Below are 18,079 nucleotides of genomic sequence, written 5' to 3'. Positions count from 1 at the left end.
CGAAAATTTCTGTGTCGCTTGTTGACGCCTTCAGGGACCGAGAAGAAGGGCAGGGGACAGGGGGAAGATTCGAGAACAGCCAAGGCCCGCTCAGGCCCGAGCAGAGGCGGCGGGGGGCCCCGGGTCCCGGGCGCTGGGTCTCAGGCGGCTGAGGACACCCGCGCGGGAGCGCCGCGTGCGGCAGGCGGTGAGCGCGGAGCCCAGCGCCAGGCAGGCGGCGAGGCTGGCGAGGAAGGAGACGGGCCCGAGCACGTAGACCACGGCCAGGTCCCACGGGCCGAGGGGCTGCGAGCAGTGGCTGAAGGCGGCGTCCGTGAAGGCGGTCAAGGGGCTGAGCGACTGGCGCCCCGGTAACACGCAGAGCAGCGTCTCGGCCTCTGCGGGACACGGGCGCCGAGTCAGACGACGGCGGGGACTGTGGCCGCGAGTGCCGGCCCCCCTCCCCCGGTCGCGCCGGGGCCTCACCTGGCGCGGGCCGCGGGTGCCTGCGCAGCCAGGAGCAGAGCGGGCGCAGCGCGCAGCCGCAGGTCCAGGGGTTGCCGCGCAGGTGCAGCGCGTGGAGAGCGGGCAGGCCGGCCAGCAGGCCAGGCGCGAGCGCCGACAGCTGGTTGTCCCGCAGGCTGAGCGCGCGCAGCAGCGGGAGCGCGCCCAGCGCCGCGGGCTCCAGGCGCGCCAGCCGATTGCCTGCCAGCGACAGGGAGCGCAGCGCGCGCAGGGGCGAGAAGGTGCCGGGCGCCAGCGCCTCCAGCAAGTTGTCGCTGAGGTCGAGCTGCTGCAGCGCGCCCAAGCTCCAGAAGGCCCGCGCGTGCACCCAGCGCAGCCCGTTCTCGCGCAGGTCCAGGCGCAGCAGCGTGCCGGCGCCCACGAAGGCGCCGGGCGGCAGCGCGCGCACACGGTTGTGGTCCAGCAGCAGCGCGCGCACGCCCCGGCTCAGGCCCGAGGGCACGGCGGGCAGAGCGCGCCCCGAGCAATTGACCAGGCCGCCCGGCGCGCGCGCGCATGCCTCGGGGCAGTCCGGGGTGCCTGGGGTTCCCGAGGTGGCCGCCGCGGTGGACGACTCGGCCCAGACTGGCCACGGCGACAGCAGCAACAGCAGCATCGGCGGCGGCGGCCGCCGCGAGGGGAAGGCGGGCCTCGGCATGGGGCAGCGCGAGGAGCCCTCTGCCTGTGCGTCTGCGGAGCCAGCGGGTCTCCGCCGCGCCTGCACAAATACTAAATCTCCGGCCCGAGTGCCGGCAGTTCCTGTTCCAAGGCCAGTCCTGCACCTAGGGCGGGGGCGGGGCAGACAGCCAGCGCCCTGCACCGCCAGCCACCTGTCCCGGAGCTGGGCTCCTCTTGGCTCTGTGCCAGCTGCAGCGCTGACAAGACGCCTTGCCCTCCTGCCCTGGGGTCCCCACCACCCTGTGCCCCACTGAGGCCTGGGCCACTGGACGACACCCACACCCACCAAACTCATTGATGCCACACGTGGAATGGGACCCCGTGAGCCCTGCTGCTCTCCCCAGTCCCTGCCCATTTCCTGCCCAGCCAAGCGACCCCAGCACACACAGTGCTGCCCACCCCCAGTATAGGGATGGTCCCATCCCCATAGTGGATGACTGGTGGGGTCATGAGCACAGGAAGGGGGCTGGAGCCCAGGGGATAGCTGGAGGGTGGACGGGGTACGAGGCAGGAGGACAGTCATGTCTGCCCCACTGGCTAAGAACTGGCTTAGAACCTCAAGGAGACAGCTTGGGTAGGGCACAGGCACCTGGCCAAGTTCTCCTGTCGAACGCTGCTCCCTCTGGAGTCCTCGAAGTTGCACATCCTGTCCTGAGGTTCCCGGTGTGGGGGTGGGGTGGACAGGGGCCCCCGGAGGCGGCGGTGTGCTAGCTTCACAGGACACAGCAGCAGGAAGATGGGGAGGAGCTATGCCGAGGCCAAGGCAAGGAGAGGTTGAAATACCAGGGCTGTGCTTCCCTGCGCTGGAGGGTGGACAGTGGGTGCCTTGTGCAGGCCCTGGGCACCCTTCCCCACCGGGGGTGCAGGAGATGACCCGGGTGTATGCAAACCCCTCCCCACCGTGACACAGCTGCACAGCCGCTGGAGGAGGAGCCCGCAGGGAGGACAGGGCAGAAGCACTCGATACTGTTTAATTCCCCTCCCCCAGGCTGCCTGCAGCCCTGCTCAGGTTGGGGGGGCGAGAGGGGGCGGCTCCTCTACTACAGTCACGTTTGGGGACATGGGGTCCATGGGGACGGTCATGAGGCCTTGCTCCTCCAGGGGTGGCATCATAGAGACCTCCAGGTCAGGGTCCATGACGTGAGGCCCCACTTGCACGGTGTGTAGATCCATGCGATCTTCCTGGACCCCGTAGTGCCCCACCAACCTGCACGACAGGGGCCGGGCCAGGCTGGCAGCAGGCAGCCACCATCACAGGCTTCCCAGGGCAGTCCTGGGCCTCCTGTCAGTGCTCCTTCATGCTCCCGAAGCACGGGACACGCCTCCCGCCCCCCCCACCTGGGGGCAGGAAGCAGGAGCCGGGCTCACCTGTGGGGTCCTCCCCTGAGGTCACTCACCTGCTGTTCATGTGTCTGGGGCATGGTTCACTGGAGGGACAAAGGGAGGAGTGAACCCTGGAACAGTGGGGCTGGCCTCCAGGAGCCCGCAAGTATGTCCCCACCTCTCCACAACCTGGCCTGGGAAATGGCGTCCCCCAGCTCCTGGTGACATCCCTCCCAGGGCCAGACGCCCCTCCCCCAGCACAGTCCTGTGGCCTTCACCCACCATCCCGGCCCCGGGGCTCATGCACCTCTTGGCTTTCATGACACCAACTGCCACAATGACGAGGGCACAGAAGCAGCTGGCGCCGATGCCCGCCAGCACCACGAGCAGGGCGATGAGGGCCTCGCGGCTGAGGCCGAGGCTGCACTCGCAGTACGTCCCAGCTGCAGAGACAGGGCCCATGCGGCCGAGGGGCCCTCGTCACCCGCCGGTGGAGGACCCCCAGGGCCGCCCCTCCCCCTGGCGGCCACCGGAAGGCTGTGGGAGGGGCCCTTGCAGGGACAGGGCTGGGGGCAGGAGGAGGCACCTGCAGCAGGGTTGAGCAAAAGGGACAAACATATCCGGCCAAGGGGGCTGCCAACCAGGCAGGAGTCAGGCTGGGGACAGGGGGCCATGTCCAGCCCCCAGCCCCACCACACACCTCTGGACGGAACCCATCGGAAGGCGCTGACCTCACAGTGGGGCTCTGAAGCGGAGCGGGTGGGGGCAGGGCCTCAGCGGGCGCGTCACTTGTGCTTGGGGGCCGGAGTGGAGGAGTCTTGGGCAGGCTGCCCTGGGGTGGGGCAGGTAGGGTGGACAGGGGCCTGGGAGCCACTTCAGAGTGCCCTGCTGGACCCAGGACCAAGGCAAGGATGGAGCTGCCCTGGCCTTGGGGATGGTGCTTCTTGGGGGAGGGGAGGACACCCATGCCCAGGCCCCAGGAAAGCGGAGACAGTGACCTGGAACACCTGTGGGGGGAGGGGAGGGCCTGGTTCTGTCTCAGGATCCCCGCAGGCTGGGACAAGCAGGGATCAAGGGGGACACCTGTGCTCACTGCCCTCCCTCACACTGGCTGCCCTGAGGAGGATCTCGCCTACACCCCACCAGTGCTCAGGTCCAGGGGAACCTCCGGGGCCCTTCCACCCCCCAGGGAGATGGGGGGCACTGCCCACAGGTTTTCCCAGAACCACCTCCCCTGGGGGCAGCTGGCTCGGAGGTGGTGCATCTTCTGTCAAGCGGCCAAGCGCTGCCCGAAGGGCCCACCTGCAGGCTGTGGCATCTTCAGAGTTAATCCCAGCCGCTCCCCTGGCCTCCTGCACCCCTCCCTCTTCCCCTAAGGACTTGGCCAAGCAAACCACCCAGGCAGCAGGAGGAACTGCCCCCCTCAAACGGCTGATCCCACAGGGTACCACGGGCAGGGATGCAGAGGGGCCCCAGCTGACCCCTGCCCACCGGGGACCTCCCTGATTCCTGACACAAGTGACCCCTCCTAGGGGAGCGGTCAGGGACCAGCCAGCAGTTTCTGGCACACCTGTGTACCTGTTAATGCTGTAACCCAAGACAGAGCTTTTTAACCACATTCGTCCACAAACCATGTCCAAAGGCACAGGAAGCAGAAGCGCTGCGCCCAGGAGTGGACACCGCCCCCTGCCAGGCCAGTCTAGCAGGTTTGCACCCTGGTTAGGACGACAAAGGTACACTCCGCCCCGCGCCAGGTGGCCTTCCGTGTGGAGGGAATGGCCGGTGTCAGAGGCTCCAGGGCACCCACCCAGAATTTGGAGGAAACAGGGAAGCCCCTTCTTCTAAGTGACCACAGCACAGCAGCCTTGGTGGCGTGCAGAGACCAAGGGAGGGAGGCACTGCCTGCTAAGACTACATGCCTAGTTTCCACCACTTTGTCCTCCAAACCCATGGCAAACACAATGCTCTGGGGTAAGAAGGGGAAGTCCCAGAAGAGGGTCGACCTCAGGGCCCCTGTGCAACAGGCCCAGGAGGAGAGGTGGTGTAGGCACTGGAAGACAGCTGGGGGGGACCCCAAGGGTGTGCAGGGGCAGCAGGCATGGCTCCAGGCCTGGAAGTGCACCCTGGGCAGGCAGGAGCAGGAGGGTGGAGACTCCTTCCCAGGGGCCTGTCGCCTGGGAGGTCAGCGGCCCCCAGCTAGAGCGGAGCTCCCAGCACTGGAGGCCGCGGCACTAGCCCGGGTGGGGCCAACACCCTTCCCCACCTTCTGGGACCTCTGGGGCAGGGGCAGTGGTAGGTCCCCCGAAGCCCCTTGGACAGGCCCCCCCTGTGTTCTGGACACAATGGGCCTCCCAAATGCACTAGAGGCTGGACTCACAGAAGTCTTCCCCTGTTCTAACCACGTGTCTGAGGGCACAGAAACTAACTTTATTGTGAACCACAAACAGCCAGCCCCTCCTGCTGGAGACCTGAGGAGATGCCCAGCTGCCTGTCCATCTCACGCGTTCCAATGGCGTCCATGCATCCCAGCAACACCCCTGGACCTTCAGGCCAGGAAAAGGGCTGGGGACCCAAGGGCTCCTTCCAAAGGCCAGAGTGCAGCTCGGGGCTGGAACCCTCCAGTGTGAGCTCCCGCCTGAGCTTTGAGCTCAGAGGTGAGCTGTCACCAGCTGGTGTGGCCTAGGGGTGTGCTGGGGCTCTGGGTCTGGAGCCCAACCCAGGGGTACAGGCCAGGATGGGGGCCTGGCCACCCGTGTGTTTCCCCTCGCCTGCTCCCAGGGAGCCAGGTCCTGCGAAACGGGGGTGGAGAGGTCTGTCTGGAGGAAGAGCCTGGACCACAGGATCGTGATGGGCCCACAAAGCCACCAGGACAGGGAGAGGACAGAGAACCATCTGCTTTACTCCGCGCTGCGAGGGCCTGGGCAGGCCCGGGGGGTATCAGCTGCAGCTCTTGGGCAGGCGGTAGACACCAGCCGAGTAGACGAGCTGCTGGTCGCGCACCTTCTTCTGCAGGAAGCCCTGCAGCTCCTGCAGGTCGATCTCGGCCAGTGCGGGCCCCGTGACCACAAACATGCGCAGCATGCTGTAGATGCGCTCCAGCGAGAGGCTCTCCAGGTTGGTCAGCATGGCCTGGATGTATGTCCAGAAGAGCTGCGCAGACAGACGCCCGCTGGCTGTCAGGCCCCCCCGAACCCTGCCTATCCAGACGGCCGCCCCCCACCACAGCCGCCCCCAGCCCCCCAGCCGCACCAGCAGCTCCTCCTCCTTCTGGTCAGCCTGGGAGGCCATGCCCGAGTCGCTCTCCTCATCACTGTCGATGAGCACCAAGCTGTCCCGGTCCTGCGGCCGCTCCTCCTCCACGACGGAGAAGGTCCCGGCTGGCTCCTCCCGCAACACGCCCTGCTGCAGCCACACTGACATCCGCCGCCGTAGCAGCGCCACGGGCATCTTGACTACCTTGCTCAGCTCGTCCAGGGTCCAGCTGGCTGCGCGGGGAAGCCGGGGCCACTGCACCCACGGGGCAAGGCCGAGCTTCCCCGCCCTCCACCCCTGCTACGTGGGCCCCATCCGGCTTCCCAGAGGTCAGTAGGTGCTTAGCAGGTGGGTGGCACAGGCCCCCAGGGAGGCATGGCGGGGGCAGGCTGGCTAGAAGTCAGGGGCTCACCTTGGTCCTGGAAGTACAGCAAGACCACCGCCTGCACAGGAGTCACGGCCACAGACAGGGTGCGGTCGGCCAGCTCCACGTCCATGGTCACCAGGCCCAGGGTGTGCTTCCAGCTGAGGGTCCGCATGGCCTGGGGAGGACCGGAGTTAGCATGGGCGGCCCGGCGGAGCCCCGTGGAACCGTGAGGGAAGGGCTCCCTGACCTGTCCCTACCAGGCCGTCAGCAGCAGCAGCAGGAGGGGACAGGGCTCTGGCTCCCACTCCCACCTGCTCCCCGGCTTGCCTAACACTGAGCACGGGAGGGGCAGCGAGCACTGCAGATAGATCTGTCTCTGAGAAACATGTCCGCATCCTGACCCCTTCCCCCGAGTGTGACCTGAGCTGGCGAGGGGGTCATCGCAGGTGGGGCCAGTGACACGAGGTCATCTGAAGTACAAGGGGCCCCGATGGAACATGACCAGCATCCCCTGGGGGGGGGGGCAGTGTGATGACGGAGGCAGAGGCCACAAGGACACAGCCACACGCCGAGACTCCAAGTAAGGCCTGCAAAGCACCCCCTCAATGCCCAGACTGCCCTGAAGGAACGTGGGAAGGAAAGCCATGCCGAGGAGCCGTCGAACGGGAGGACGTGCGACCCCACCACACGGTGGCCGAGGCCCGTTTGCACAGGCCAGGCTGAGGGAAGTGTGGGAGGGCGGCCTCGTGGTGGCCGCAAACCTGCTCCGTGTAGGAGATGGAGCCCAGAGGGCACCAGAGACCCGCACTCTGACCCCGGAGCCCACTGACAGCTGCAGAAGAGCCCGGACAGAGACAGGCTGGCAGGAAGGGGGTACGTGATGGGGCACGGGGCCCCAGAGAATCAGGCAACAGCCTGCACGGAAGGAGGGAAGCCTCCTGGCTCCTGAGGCCGGCTCTGTGCGCACGTGGGAGGTGTAGAGCCCTGGCCGGCAGGCTAGGAACACAGCCATGAGGTCACCCAAGTTCTTCTACTGGCTTTTGACTGACTTGGGGCTTGTGACCCCTTCCTTCCTTCAGAAGTCTTCCTCTTGGAATGCAATCGGCCCAAACCTTCCCAGATGCCCTTTGGAAGCACCAACTCCCCGTCCACTCTCCCAAGTTCGCAGCTAGAACGGAGCCCTGCCCAGAATGGGCTGCACCATCGTGCTCTCCCCCAATTCAGATGATACTCAACACTGGATCTTGGGGTTGCTGTGAGCTTGGAGTCGGTGCTGGAAAGGTAAGGACTCTACAGACCTTGCTTGAATGTGTTTTGCACGGAGAAAGGACACGAGTTTCAGGGAGGGCTGGAGAGTGGAGCGTTGTATGTTGTGTCCCTCAACAAGATGCTTAAGTCCTACCCGCAGTGAGCTCATTCTGACAGAGCGGCCCTGACCCTACACGGCTGGTGCCCTCTAAGGAGGAATCTGGACAGAGAGAGACGTGGGGAGAATGCCACGTCACAACGCAGGCAGAAGCTGACGGATATGGCCACAAGCCACGGGACGCCTGGAGCCACCAGAAGCTGGAAGAGGCAGGAAAGAAGCCTCCCCTGGAGCCTCTGGAGAGAGAACAGCCCCACGACCAACCACTTGATTTTGGACTTTTAGCTGCCCCAGACCTGAGACAATAAATTTGCACTGTCTTAAGCTCTGTTTGTGGTGCTTTGTTTCAGTAGCCCCAGGACACTGACACAGCCACTCTGGGCCAAGTGCTAAGAGTCTCTCAACAACCCCTCAGCTCTAAAGGGGGAGACAAGAGCGAACCCCACTTTGCAGAGAGAAAACGGGAGAAGCCCCAGCTTGCCCAAGTCACAACCAGCAGAGCCACGGACAGGCTCTCTGGCTCCAAGGGACCTTAGAGCCACCACTCCAGCCCACAGTGGGGCAGATGCGAGGCCCAGCAGCAGAAGGCATGGCTAAGAGTACTCTGTGGCTGCCGGGCCACCCACACGTGTCCAGCATGATCCTCGGGCCAAGAGTTCAGTTGGTGGGAGGCAGAGACACTGTGGCCACAGGGCTGACCTGCAACATGGCCCTGCGGCCCGCCCCCGCCCCCCCAGTATCCAGCTGCTCTTAAGGACAAGCAGGCTGCAACATGGCCATCAGTCAGGTACGTCAGGCCTGAGCAGAAGGACATGGCTGAGCCCTCCTGGGACCCACGGCAAGACCCTGGCCGGAGGTCGTGGGGCCGCTCCCGGCAGCAGCTCCTTGCCAACAAGGCAGCCAGAAGGGGCAGGGAGCAGGCGGCGGCACAAGCTGTCCTCAACCAGGGAGAGTTGGGGTGCACTGTGGGCAGGCTCTGGACTGAGCACCTCACCATAGTCCGCAGCAGAAACCATGGGGTGCTCCAGTGGCCCAGCGGGAGCTGGTGAGAGCCACACAGACCCTCGCAGCCTTGTGCAGTGCACCCCCGTTTGGCCTCCCCACTCCAGAACCTCCTGCCCTGCTCCTGCCCTTGACGGTCTCTGGATGGGAACCCTCCTCCCTCCAGGACTAGCTTCCTTGGCCTAGAACGTGGAGAACCCACATCTCTCCCACTACCCGGCTCTGCTGTCCTCTCCCAGCTCCTCCGTCCCCCCGCCGACTGGTCTCCCTCCCAGGGCTCTGTCCTGAGGGCTGATGGTCCGTCTCCGGAGTGTTCCAGATGCCCCTAGGGCTCCAGCCCTGCTCCCCAGACACCTACTGTGTCCTCTGCTCGGGAGCCCAGGGGCCCCTCACAACTCAGACCAAGTGCCCCAGAACCTGTTTTACCAGTCCCCAGAAACCTACGACAGGCACCCTAGCCCCCCACTCTCTCTAGACACGGGTCCACCTGCCACCTGCACTCCCAAGCCTGAACCACCCCACACGGCCTGCAGCGCACCCCTCTCTCCTCCTGCCCCATCCTAGGCCCTCAGGGCCCCAAGAGCAGACAGCACCATCCTGGTCCTCCAGCGCCCTGGGGCCTGGGAAGGCAGCTTCTAGGGAAGCAAGCTAGACGGTGGCAGGGACAGAGCAGGGTCCTGGAAGTCAAATCCCTCACGGGTAACTGGAGAAGTCCCGGACGCAGACAGAGGTCCCTGACTCTCCCCGGGATGACCCCGGCACCCCGGCCACTGGTTCAGAGACACCAGAGGGTAGACAGCGGAAGAGGAAGCCCAGAAGGGTGGGAAGGCAGGGCCACGCAGCCCCTGTCAGTACAGGGTGGGGAGGCCCCCGCGCGCACAGGTGCGTGGGTCCCGGAGGGAGCAGGACACGCCCCCCCGTGCCCCCCACCCCCCGACACAGAGGCAGGGGGCTCCGGAGAGGACCGCAGGGAGGGGCCGCACCCAGCTGCTGCTGCACAGCAGGGCTGGAAGGGTCACTTGCCCCCGGTTCCCGACCCAGGGAGGTGTGCACAGTACCTTCAGCTTCTCATACTTCTTGCAGTAAACCTCAAGGGCCTCCCGGATGTCCTCGGGGACCTCCAGCTTCTCGTCCTTGAAGGGCGGCCAGAACTCGCTGGACAGGATGACGGCATAGACCCCGAAAGGCGGCTGTTCCTCTGCGGGACGCTTCTCATCCTCCTCACGGATGTTGGCATTAATGCGACGGGAATCTGCCATGTCCTGGGGGAAGAGGGGGGGGTCTCAGAGGCCCCAGGACTGGGCTGGGGGTGAGGCTGGCCCAGCGGACTGGGAGCCCCAGAAGCCCACCTTCAGCATGACCTCGCAGAAGTGCATCGGGGCTTCCCCAAACCGCAGCTTCAGCAGCTCCACGTTGCGGATCTCCCTGAAAAGATGTACCTCTGGGGGTCTGCGGTGTGTCCCCCACCCGGAGATGCTGCACAGGCAGTCCCCCCTGGGGTGCAAGGGCACCCCCAGGCCAGGAGGAGAGGGGGAAGTGCAGGTGCTACCATCGAGACCCTGGGCCTGCTCCATCCCAGCGGAGACCTGGGGGTCCCCGGGCACCCGGCTCCCCAAGCTCCTAGGCCGCGCCCTCCCCCCCCCCCCACCCCCACCGCCGCCAGCCTCCAGGACCGTGGCTGAGCACAGGCCCGTCCTTGCTTGGCAGCACGAGGCAGCTTCCTTCCGGAGCAGGGCAGCTGCCCAGCGGCCACCGCAAGCCTCACCGCTCGGGACTGAAGCTGAACTGGTGCAGGAGGCGGTCGGCCAGCAGCGAGCGGTACTCGTTGATGAAGAGGTCCTTGCTGCCGTAGATACTGACCAGAAGGCTGATGATGTCCGAGGAGCGCCGCTTGGAGCTGGACTTGCCTGCACGGCACGGGGGTGGCGGCAGGGGGAGCACTGAGGAAGTACCATCCGCACCCAGGCGGGGCCCACCCCACCCAGCCCGCGAGGTCCACGCTCAGATCCCAGGGTGGGGCGGGCTGGTGGTGCGCACGCCGCCTATGAATCTGTTTTCCAAGCAGCTGGGACGGGGACACAGGCCGCTGTCGGTCCGCTCAGGCCCGCGGAAGCACCCTGGGCAAGGGGCTGGTTTAGGCGGGGATAGCGGACGCCCTCAAGCCTCAGGGCTCATGAGGACACAAGACCAGAGCGTCTGCCTTACTGGAGCCTCCCCCGCGACCCAGAGCCGGGCAGGGCTGGCGGGCACTGACCTGGATCAGCATCCACGGGGTCGGGGACCCAGTCCTCTGGCTCGCCAGAGTCATCCTCGCTGTCCTGACCGGTCTCCAGGCTCGCTGGATCCGTCTTGGACAGCTCAACAGCCAAGTCTCCTGTCCCGTCGGAGTCCCCCGTCAGCCCAGCCACAATCTGCCGCACTGTGTCCTCCCGCGTCCTGTCGAACGTGCGTGCTGCTGGCCCTCTCAGCGCCTGTCCCAGCTCACCGCGCTGGCCCGTACCACCTCACCTCCCCCGTGGCAGCTGCATCCATTAGCCACACGCTTCAGGTAAGTCTACCAAACTGCGTCCGGAAAGGTAGTAACGATAGCGGACATGACTGAAATAAAGACCCCCGTTTTCTGGGAACACCAAGAACTGAAACAGTAAGACCAAACCAGGGTGCCGGGGGGCTCAGTCGTTAAGGCCTGCCTTCGGCTCAGGTCACCATCCTGGAGTCCTGGGATGGAGCCTGGCGGTGGGCTCCCTGCTCAGCAGGGCTCGGCTTCTCCCTCTCCGTCTCCCCCGCCCCACTGCTGGTGCATGCACTTTCCCTCCTTCTCTTTCAAAATAAATAAAATCATTAAAGAAAGACAGAAACAAGACCAAGCCCTTCGCACCGAGACCCCGGAGCTTCTACCACCCCAAGGTGTTTCCAGGCAGCTGGGCCACGGCACCCGCTCAGACACGCTCTCGAGCAGCCCACCCAACAGTCCCTGCTGCTCACTGCAGGCGAGGCTGAGCCCAGGATCCCCCCTCCTCCTCAGCCTGGGGGCCTGGCCAGCCCGGCAAAGCTGAGCTGGGGCCTCTCTGTGCTGGGAGGAGGGGCAGGGACAGAGGGCAGGGTGCACAGCGGGGCCGCAATGTCTGCGCACTGGGCGACAGCTACAGTGGCAGGCACCAGCAACAGGAAGGGCCCTGGCTTCGACCTTGTGACCCAACAGGAAGGACAGAGTGTCCCTGGTGTCCTGGGGGCCACCAAGACCTAGGGGGAACTTGGCTGTACACACGGAGCTAGGAGACAAGGGCTTCATGTCGGAGCCGCTCCCCAGGGCCTGTCTGCGACATTCACCTCAGGTAGCGGCGAACAGGCTCGCAGGCCACCTCCAGGATGACCATGGACGGGTCCAGCACACGCAGGGCCTTGATGGCCGATATGTAGAGGGTGATGATGTCGCACGTGTTCACGCCTACAGCCAGGAGGGAGGACGGTCGTCCGCGCAGCACCCGGAGCGCTGGCCCGACAGCATGCAGGTGCACCCCAACCAGGTGGGCTTCCAGCTGCCCCTGTGACCTCACTCCCCAGGGTACCAGCGTGACATGCGGGAAGCGGCCCCCTTCTCCCCCAACTCTTGGCGGCTTTCCCCAGAACGTCCCTGGATCCCAAACCCCCTCCCTGGGTGGCCTGTTCTGTGGGGATCATGCACCCCCTCTGCCCGCAGGCCACAGCCCGCCCTCCCTGTGACTCCTTCGAGGGAGGACCAAGCCGAGCACCCCGGCTCTCCCAAGGACTGCACAAACCCACTCCCTACACATCCCCTGGCGCAGGGAGGCCAGACCCTTGGGTTGCAGCTTCGGCACCTGGATGGAGGAGACGTGTCTCCAGGGCAGCCTTGAGGGACAGGAGCAGCTGCTGCCTCTGGTCAGTTCTCTCCAGGCAGTACTTGAGGTCCTCGACGGCTGGCCGGGAGTCCGGGAAGTCTGCAGAAGCGCGCCAGGCCTTGCATACACGCGCCAGCATGCACGCACTGTGCACGCAAGTGAGGACGCAAGTGGGCAGGGCCCCAAGGCTGAGCAGCCGGACCTCCACTCAGCAACACTGCGGGACACCTGCTAGGGGATCCAGGTCAACTCTGCACCCTCCTAAGCCCACAACCCCCCATGGTGCAGAAGGACAGCGCAGGGGCATGAAGCTGGAAGGAGGAGCGTGGACACCCAGAAGCACTGTCCGCTGCCCCGTCACCCCTGCCCTGACCCTGAACTGGGGCAGCCCACGCTGACGGTGGGGGCTCCTCCAGCGCCCAGGGGCCAACCTCGGATGATGCTGAAGAGTTCCTCGATACGCAGGCTGGCGTAGATCCGGTAGAAGAACCGCTGCACGTGGCAGCGCCAGCGGCGCAGTGTGTTGCCGGCTTCCGGGGACGCAGGTCGGGCTGGGCCATCCTGCAGGAACACCTTGCCCAGCCAGCCCACCACCCTCTCAATCCACTGTTGGAAGAGCACAGGGATGGAGAGGTAAGGAGCTGAGCCCAAGCCTGACCAGCAGTGACCGGGAGAGGCCGCACAGCTAGCTAGCCACCCTGCAGCCAGTCCTGGGGCGTCCCTAAGGCCGCCTGCTACGCAGTAGGACACATCAGCAGGATAATGGGCCCAAAGGGGCGCCCAGGCCTCCTCTCACTGTGCCCCACACTTTTAGAACATCAGTGCCCAGACATCTCTGGCAACAGTGGCTCTGACGCAGGGCACGGAGAGCGTGCTCACCTGAGTCAATGGACAGACACCGCCTGGGGACCATGTACCCAACTAGCCACGTGCACACAAGCCTAAGGACCCTTCTGAGCACATGGGCACTTGGCAACATGGCCACGTGGACTCCAGAATGCATACGTTCCCCCCCAAGTACCAAGCGGTTCTCTGGATGTCCTGCCACTGGGGGAAACCCAGGTGTCCCAGCCAGGCCTCCGGGCTCACGCCCATCAGAGACCACGGCTGCAAGGGCACCGGCTCTGACTCCCCATCACGGCTGGTCTGTGTTCTCAGGAGACAGTGGAAGAGGACAGGCAAAAAAAAAAAAAAAAAAAAAAGCAGTAGGCTGGACAGTCCCCTGTGGTGGGACCCGGCACCTCCACAACTCTGCGGCAGCCAGAGCAGAGCCTCAGACCATGTCCCTGACAGCATGGATGCCCTGAGAGCTGTCACCGGCACAGCCCAGACCTTGGCACTGCCTCTAGCCAAGGAATTCCGCACAGACCTCACTGCACACGTCACAGGCTCTCTCTTGCTGTCATCAGGGCAGAATGGGAAGGGTCAGCATTCACCCAGCACCAAGACAGCTTCACCCACCAACCAGGCCCTAGTTCACCCAAGTCTCCATACTTCCTCTGCTTCTAAAACCAGGGGTCGGATCTGCCAGAAACCTTGTCTACAACCTCCGAGGGAAAGGGCCCGTGGGGCTGTCCTTACCTTGTGGAACTCACGCAGAAAGGAGCGCTCATACTCGCCCCGGCATCGGTCCTCCATCCTCTCCTTGGTCACCTGGTGCAGGGTGCTGGTCACAGCCTCGGCACTGACCCGCTCCAACAGACTGAGCCTGTGCCTGGAGGAGAGTCCTGCCTGTGGGGCACGCAGGCCACACTCCTTTCCCCCCTGGTGCCCTCAGTAACAACCTTCCAGAAAAGCTGCTGGGAGGGCAGAGCCCTGCCCGTGCCAGCTGACTTCTCTGCCCAGGCTGAGACACCGGCCTTCCCCTTGTGAGCAGTGGGTGTGGTTCTCAGGGCCAAAGCCTCAACTCCTCAACACGGCTCTGGAACTGCAGGTAAATGTGCCCCATGGACGCAGCCATCCCCAGTCTGGCCTTTTGCTGCAGACCCTGGTCAGCAAGGGCAGTGGCACTCAAGAGGACGAAGCACGGTGCTGTGCGTCCTTCATCTGGGACGAACCCAGCAGAAGCCACACGGGGCCTCTCTGCCCCTACTGGCAACTGGACCACCCCTCCCTAATCGCTGTCTGCTGCTGCCTCACTTGAGAAGACAAGACCGTTACAAACCACCACGAGGGACGAAAGGCCCACAGGTCAGAACGCGGCTTTAACGACAATGTCCCTTCCACTTTAAAAGGCTGGAAAGGCCATCCGCTTGCCCAGCATGTTGGCCTAATCCCCAGCTTGTACTGGAAAGAACAAACCAGCAAGCCGACTGTTGGCAATTAGAGGGAAAACAGAGGCCATCCCTTTCCTGGAGAACCTACGCAAGGCGCAGCAGACATCTGTGTGGCCCAGGGCACGTGGAATCACGTAGGCGCTCAGGGCACGCAGAGCGTGAAACCTGGCGCCGGTGTGAGCAGCAGAGACACACCTGTGTCCGGGACAGGACGCACAGGCTCCCAGCACAGAGATCCCGGGGACCCTCCCTGGGCCACGGCCAGCCAGCCGGACCCAGGGCGGTAAGTGAGAGTCTGGAAGAACAGAGGCTCGAGTACTCACAGGACCTGGCTGAGCTGGTGAAACTGCTCCAGCGCCTGGCGGCACCAGCACCGCTGCTTGTCACTGCCGCAGCCGGCACACAGCGGGCTCTGCAGAAGCCGGTAGTACCGCCGCCGCGCGTACCTGCTGTCCAGGTCCCCCTCCAGCTCGGGGTCCGTGCCCCCCTCCCCCTTCCTCTTGCTCTGCATGTACACTCTCAGAAAACGGCCGTAGAGGCGCTGGATCATGTCCTGAAAGGTCCTGGGAGTGGAAAAGAACAGGACGCCGCGCAACGTGGTGTGGACCTTTTCCCGCAGCCCCTGAGCGCCGGCGCCCATCAGCAAGCCCAGGCGCGTCCACTTCTCCAGGAGCTCCAGACTGCGCAGGTAGGGGTCCAGCCGGCTCTCCAAGAGGCCGAAGGCGTCCAGAAGCAGCAGAAGGCACTGGGGCTCGTCTGCGCAGTTCTCGCGCTGGGAGATGGTGTTCCAGAACTCCAGGGCGATGTTGGCCTGCAGGTCGTTCTGCAGCACCTCCACGAACCACTCCTCCAGGACCGAATGCAGCCCGTGGCCCCGCAAGACCTCCACCGCCGCCCGCAGCTCCTCCTCCTTGGGCGGCACCGCTCCGCTGGTCCGGGAGGACGCCTGGAGAGCACAAGGCCGTGAGGACGGGACGCAGGGGTGGGGGTGGGGGTGGGAAGGGCGGAGACAGGCGGGAACCCGCGGGGAAGGCGCGGAGCGCAGGGGGAGCTGCGGCCGACGCAGGGGAAGGGCTGCCCGGGGCGCCTAACGGACCCCTGGCTGGACGTCCCGGGAACCCCGCGCGGGCCCGCTGCCCTCTTCCGGGGCCTCACCAGCCCCAGAGCGGCGGGCGGCACCAGCCCGGTGCTCACGGTGTTCCAGGCCACCAGCAGCTCCTCTGCAGGCCCGGGGTCGCCGTCGCATCCCGCCGCCGCCATCTGTGCGCCCACCCGCTTCCCGGAGCCGACAGGCGCGGCGCGCGGCGATGACGCACACGGGAGGCGCGCGGCGCTGACGTAGCGGAGGGCGCGCGGTCGGAAGGCCGCGCGCAGGCGCAGGCGCAGGCGCAGGCGCGAGCGGGGGCGGGGGCGGTAGCGGCGGTTGGAGGGGTCGCGGCGGCGGCGGCGGCGGCGACCATGACCCAGCAGGGCGCGGCGCTGCAGAATTACAACAACGAGCTGGTCAAGTGTGAGCGGCCGCGCGGCGGGGTGCGCCGGGCGGGCTGGGAGGGCGCGGGGCTGGCCGGCTTGCAGGCCCAGGCGGCGGCGGGCCCGCCGTGCGGGGCCCAGGCGGGTGCACGGCCCGTGCGTGGGGGTCTCGGCTCGGACGGCGCCGGAGGCCGTGCGGGGCCGCAGCCGCCGGGCCGCGCCGCAGCCGCAGGGCGCCAGGTGTGTGCGCGGTGAGCGCGGGCACGCACGGCTGGAGCGCGCACTGCCTCCCAGGGGCGCGCCGGCGGGTCTGTGCGGGGCGTCCCTTGACCCCGGAACCGCTGGGAGGTGGGACCCCGGCCAGTCCTGGGCCCTGCAGCGCGCTGCCCTGCTGGCAGGCGGTGGGCTCCAGAGGGGGGCGGCAGCTGCCGTCCCGCTTCCTGCGCGGGGTCCCAGCGCCTGCCCCCCGGCCGCCCCCGGCCGCCCCCGGCCCCGCAGGCATCGAGGAGCTGTGCCAGAAGCGCGAGGAGCTGTGCCGGCAGATCCAGCAGGAGGAGGACGAGAAGCAGCGGCTGCAGAACGAGGTGAGGCAGCTGACGGAGAAGCTCGCTCGGGTCAATGAGAACCTGGCGCGCAAGATCGCCTCCCGCAACGAGTTCGACCGGACCATCGCGGAGACCGAGGCCGCCTACCTCAAGGTGGGGTTCCTGGCCCCCCGGGGGTGGCGGGCGGGGGCCGGGGAGCTGCCTGCCGGCGGCGGGACCTAACCTAGCCTGGCTTCCCAGGCGTGAGGAAGGGGCTTTGGGCTAGTCTCCGAGGCAACAGGGGCTTGCTGGCCCTGCCCAACTCTCCTGCTCCCTCTCCGTGCTTCTGACCCACCGGCGGGTGCTGGTGTGGCCGGAGCTTCCTGACGGGTGGAACGGGGGTAAGCGTCACCGTGTTTCCAGATCCTGGAGAGCTCGCAGACTCTGCTCAGCGTCCTGAAGAGGGAAGCTGGGAACCTGACCAAGGCTACAGCCTCCGAGCAGAAGAGCGGTGGCAAGGACAGCTGACCGGACGCAGGCGGTCGACAGGTTGGCCTCCAGCACTCTGTCTCGACTCCACGGCTGCCTCCTTTCAGTCTTCCCGGTAGCAGGAGACCATTGCCAAGCTCCACCCGCCCCAGGTGGCGAGGACAGCCCACCAGCTGGAGTCCTGGCCCTGGGCCCACGCAGAATTTGGGGAGGGCAGGCTCTGGGTCACTTCTGCTCGGGGCCTGGGGTCCCCACACCCACCTGTGCTGCCAGAAAGGCCTTGCCTCCCTAGTCTCAGCACCATGGCCACACACTCACCTTGGTGCCCAGGCCAGGGGAATGGGCGGGGGCCCTCCATCTTGGGGTTTGCTGTGGTAGCCTGTGACTGTCAGTAAAGACTGTGTTTGTAAAAGTTGGACTACTGCCTGCGGCCTATGTTTTGAGTGTAGGGCTGCCCGGTACACCCAGAATCAATAGGAGCCACTGTCCAGCTGTGGCACGGCTCGTCTTTGAGAGGGAAAGCCCAGAGCGGCTGTTCCTGTAACAAGCCCTATTGGCTTTGAAGGCAGACTTGAGCATCTCCTATGACCTTGTCACCCACCCTTTCTCCTGACCAGGGCTGCTAGCCCCTTTCCCCCAACTCCACTTAACCTACCTTATTTTCCGGGGGGTGATCTGCCTGTTGGTCCTGGTCTGTGCCATGCCCTCTTACCAGCACAAGGCCTGGCTCAGGGAGATGCCCTCTCAGCACAGGCCCTCCAGACAGGGCTGTGCCCCAGCTCCAGGATTCTGAACTTCGCTCAGCCCAGTGACTCTTCTTCCCAACAGGGAAGATCACACCAAGCACGCCCACTTCCAGCCTTACACGTTGCCTGGGGCCCAGCCCTCCATCCCGAGTCCCCTCTGGGACCATCTTTGCTGCCTGTCAGCCCCTGTGGGGGGTCCCTGCGGCTACTGCCTCCAGGGGCCAGGCAGGTTTGGGAAGCACA

The 18,079-nt window shown here is 65.7% G+C and overlaps 4 protein-coding genes across 5 annotated transcripts; 1 reads left to right on the top strand and 3 right to left on the bottom strand.

Moving 5' to 3' along the window:
* Positions 1-6: 6 nt before the first annotated feature.
* On the bottom strand, positions 7-2,046 carry LRRC26 (leucine rich repeat containing 26). Its single transcript, XM_059142158.1, has 2 exons — positions 466-2,046; positions 7-377 (listed from the first exon to the last, which is right to left on the bottom strand). Exons 1-2 carry the CDS (start codon positions 1,682-1,684, stop codon positions 91-93), a joined length of 1,506 nt encoding a protein of 501 aa, XP_058998141.1. The 5' UTR covers positions 1,685-2,046; the 3' UTR covers positions 7-90.
* A 71-nt stretch (positions 2,047-2,117) lies between these two features.
* On the bottom strand, positions 2,118-3,925 carry TMEM210 (transmembrane protein 210). Its single transcript, XM_059141660.1, has 4 exons — positions 3,071-3,925; positions 2,792-2,927; positions 2,559-2,588; positions 2,118-2,368 (listed from the first exon to the last, which is right to left on the bottom strand). Exons 1-4 carry the CDS (start codon positions 3,156-3,158, stop codon positions 2,167-2,169), a joined length of 456 nt encoding a protein of 151 aa, XP_058997643.1. The 5' UTR covers positions 3,159-3,925; the 3' UTR covers positions 2,118-2,166.
* Positions 3,926-4,891: 966 nt separating this feature from the next.
* ANAPC2 (anaphase promoting complex subunit 2) lies at positions 4,892-15,983 on the bottom strand. Of its 2 annotated transcripts, XM_059141638.1 has the most exons (13): positions 15,763-15,983; positions 14,931-15,553; positions 13,913-14,045; positions 12,763-12,937; positions 12,311-12,430; positions 11,802-11,919; positions 10,726-10,907; positions 10,237-10,378; positions 9,821-9,896; positions 9,530-9,733; positions 6,149-6,278; positions 5,734-5,969; positions 5,364-5,634 (listed from the first exon to the last, which is right to left on the bottom strand). In XM_059141638.1, the coding sequence occupies exons 1-13, from the start codon at positions 15,865-15,867 to the stop codon at positions 5,422-5,424; spliced, it is 2,457 nt and encodes an 818-aa protein (XP_058997621.1). In that variant the 5' UTR covers positions 15,868-15,983; the 3' UTR covers positions 5,364-5,421. The 2 variants fall into 2 exon arrangements, with proteins under 2 accessions (XP_058997620.1, XP_058997621.1); XM_059141637.1 differs by lacking the exon at positions 5,734-5,969 and having other exon boundaries at positions 4,892-5,634.
* Positions 15,964-17,508, top strand: SSNA1 (SS nuclear autoantigen 1). The gene is made up of 3 exons (XM_059141663.1): positions 15,964-16,117; positions 16,576-16,775; positions 17,025-17,508. Exons 1-3 carry the CDS (start codon positions 16,066-16,068, stop codon positions 17,127-17,129), a joined length of 357 nt encoding a protein of 118 aa, XP_058997646.1. The 5' UTR covers positions 15,964-16,065; the 3' UTR covers positions 17,130-17,508.
* The last annotated feature ends 571 nt before the right edge of the window (positions 17,509-18,079 follow it).

Source organism: Mustela lutreola, chromosome 12 (assembly GCF_030435805.1).
Source record: "Mustela lutreola isolate mMusLut2 chromosome 12, mMusLut2.pri, whole genome shotgun sequence".
In the NCBI taxonomy this organism is placed as follows: Eukaryota; Metazoa; Chordata; class Mammalia; order Carnivora; family Mustelidae; genus Mustela; species Mustela lutreola.
Note: the sequence above shows the minus strand (reverse complement) of the source record. Positions and strands in the feature narration are given on the sequence as shown.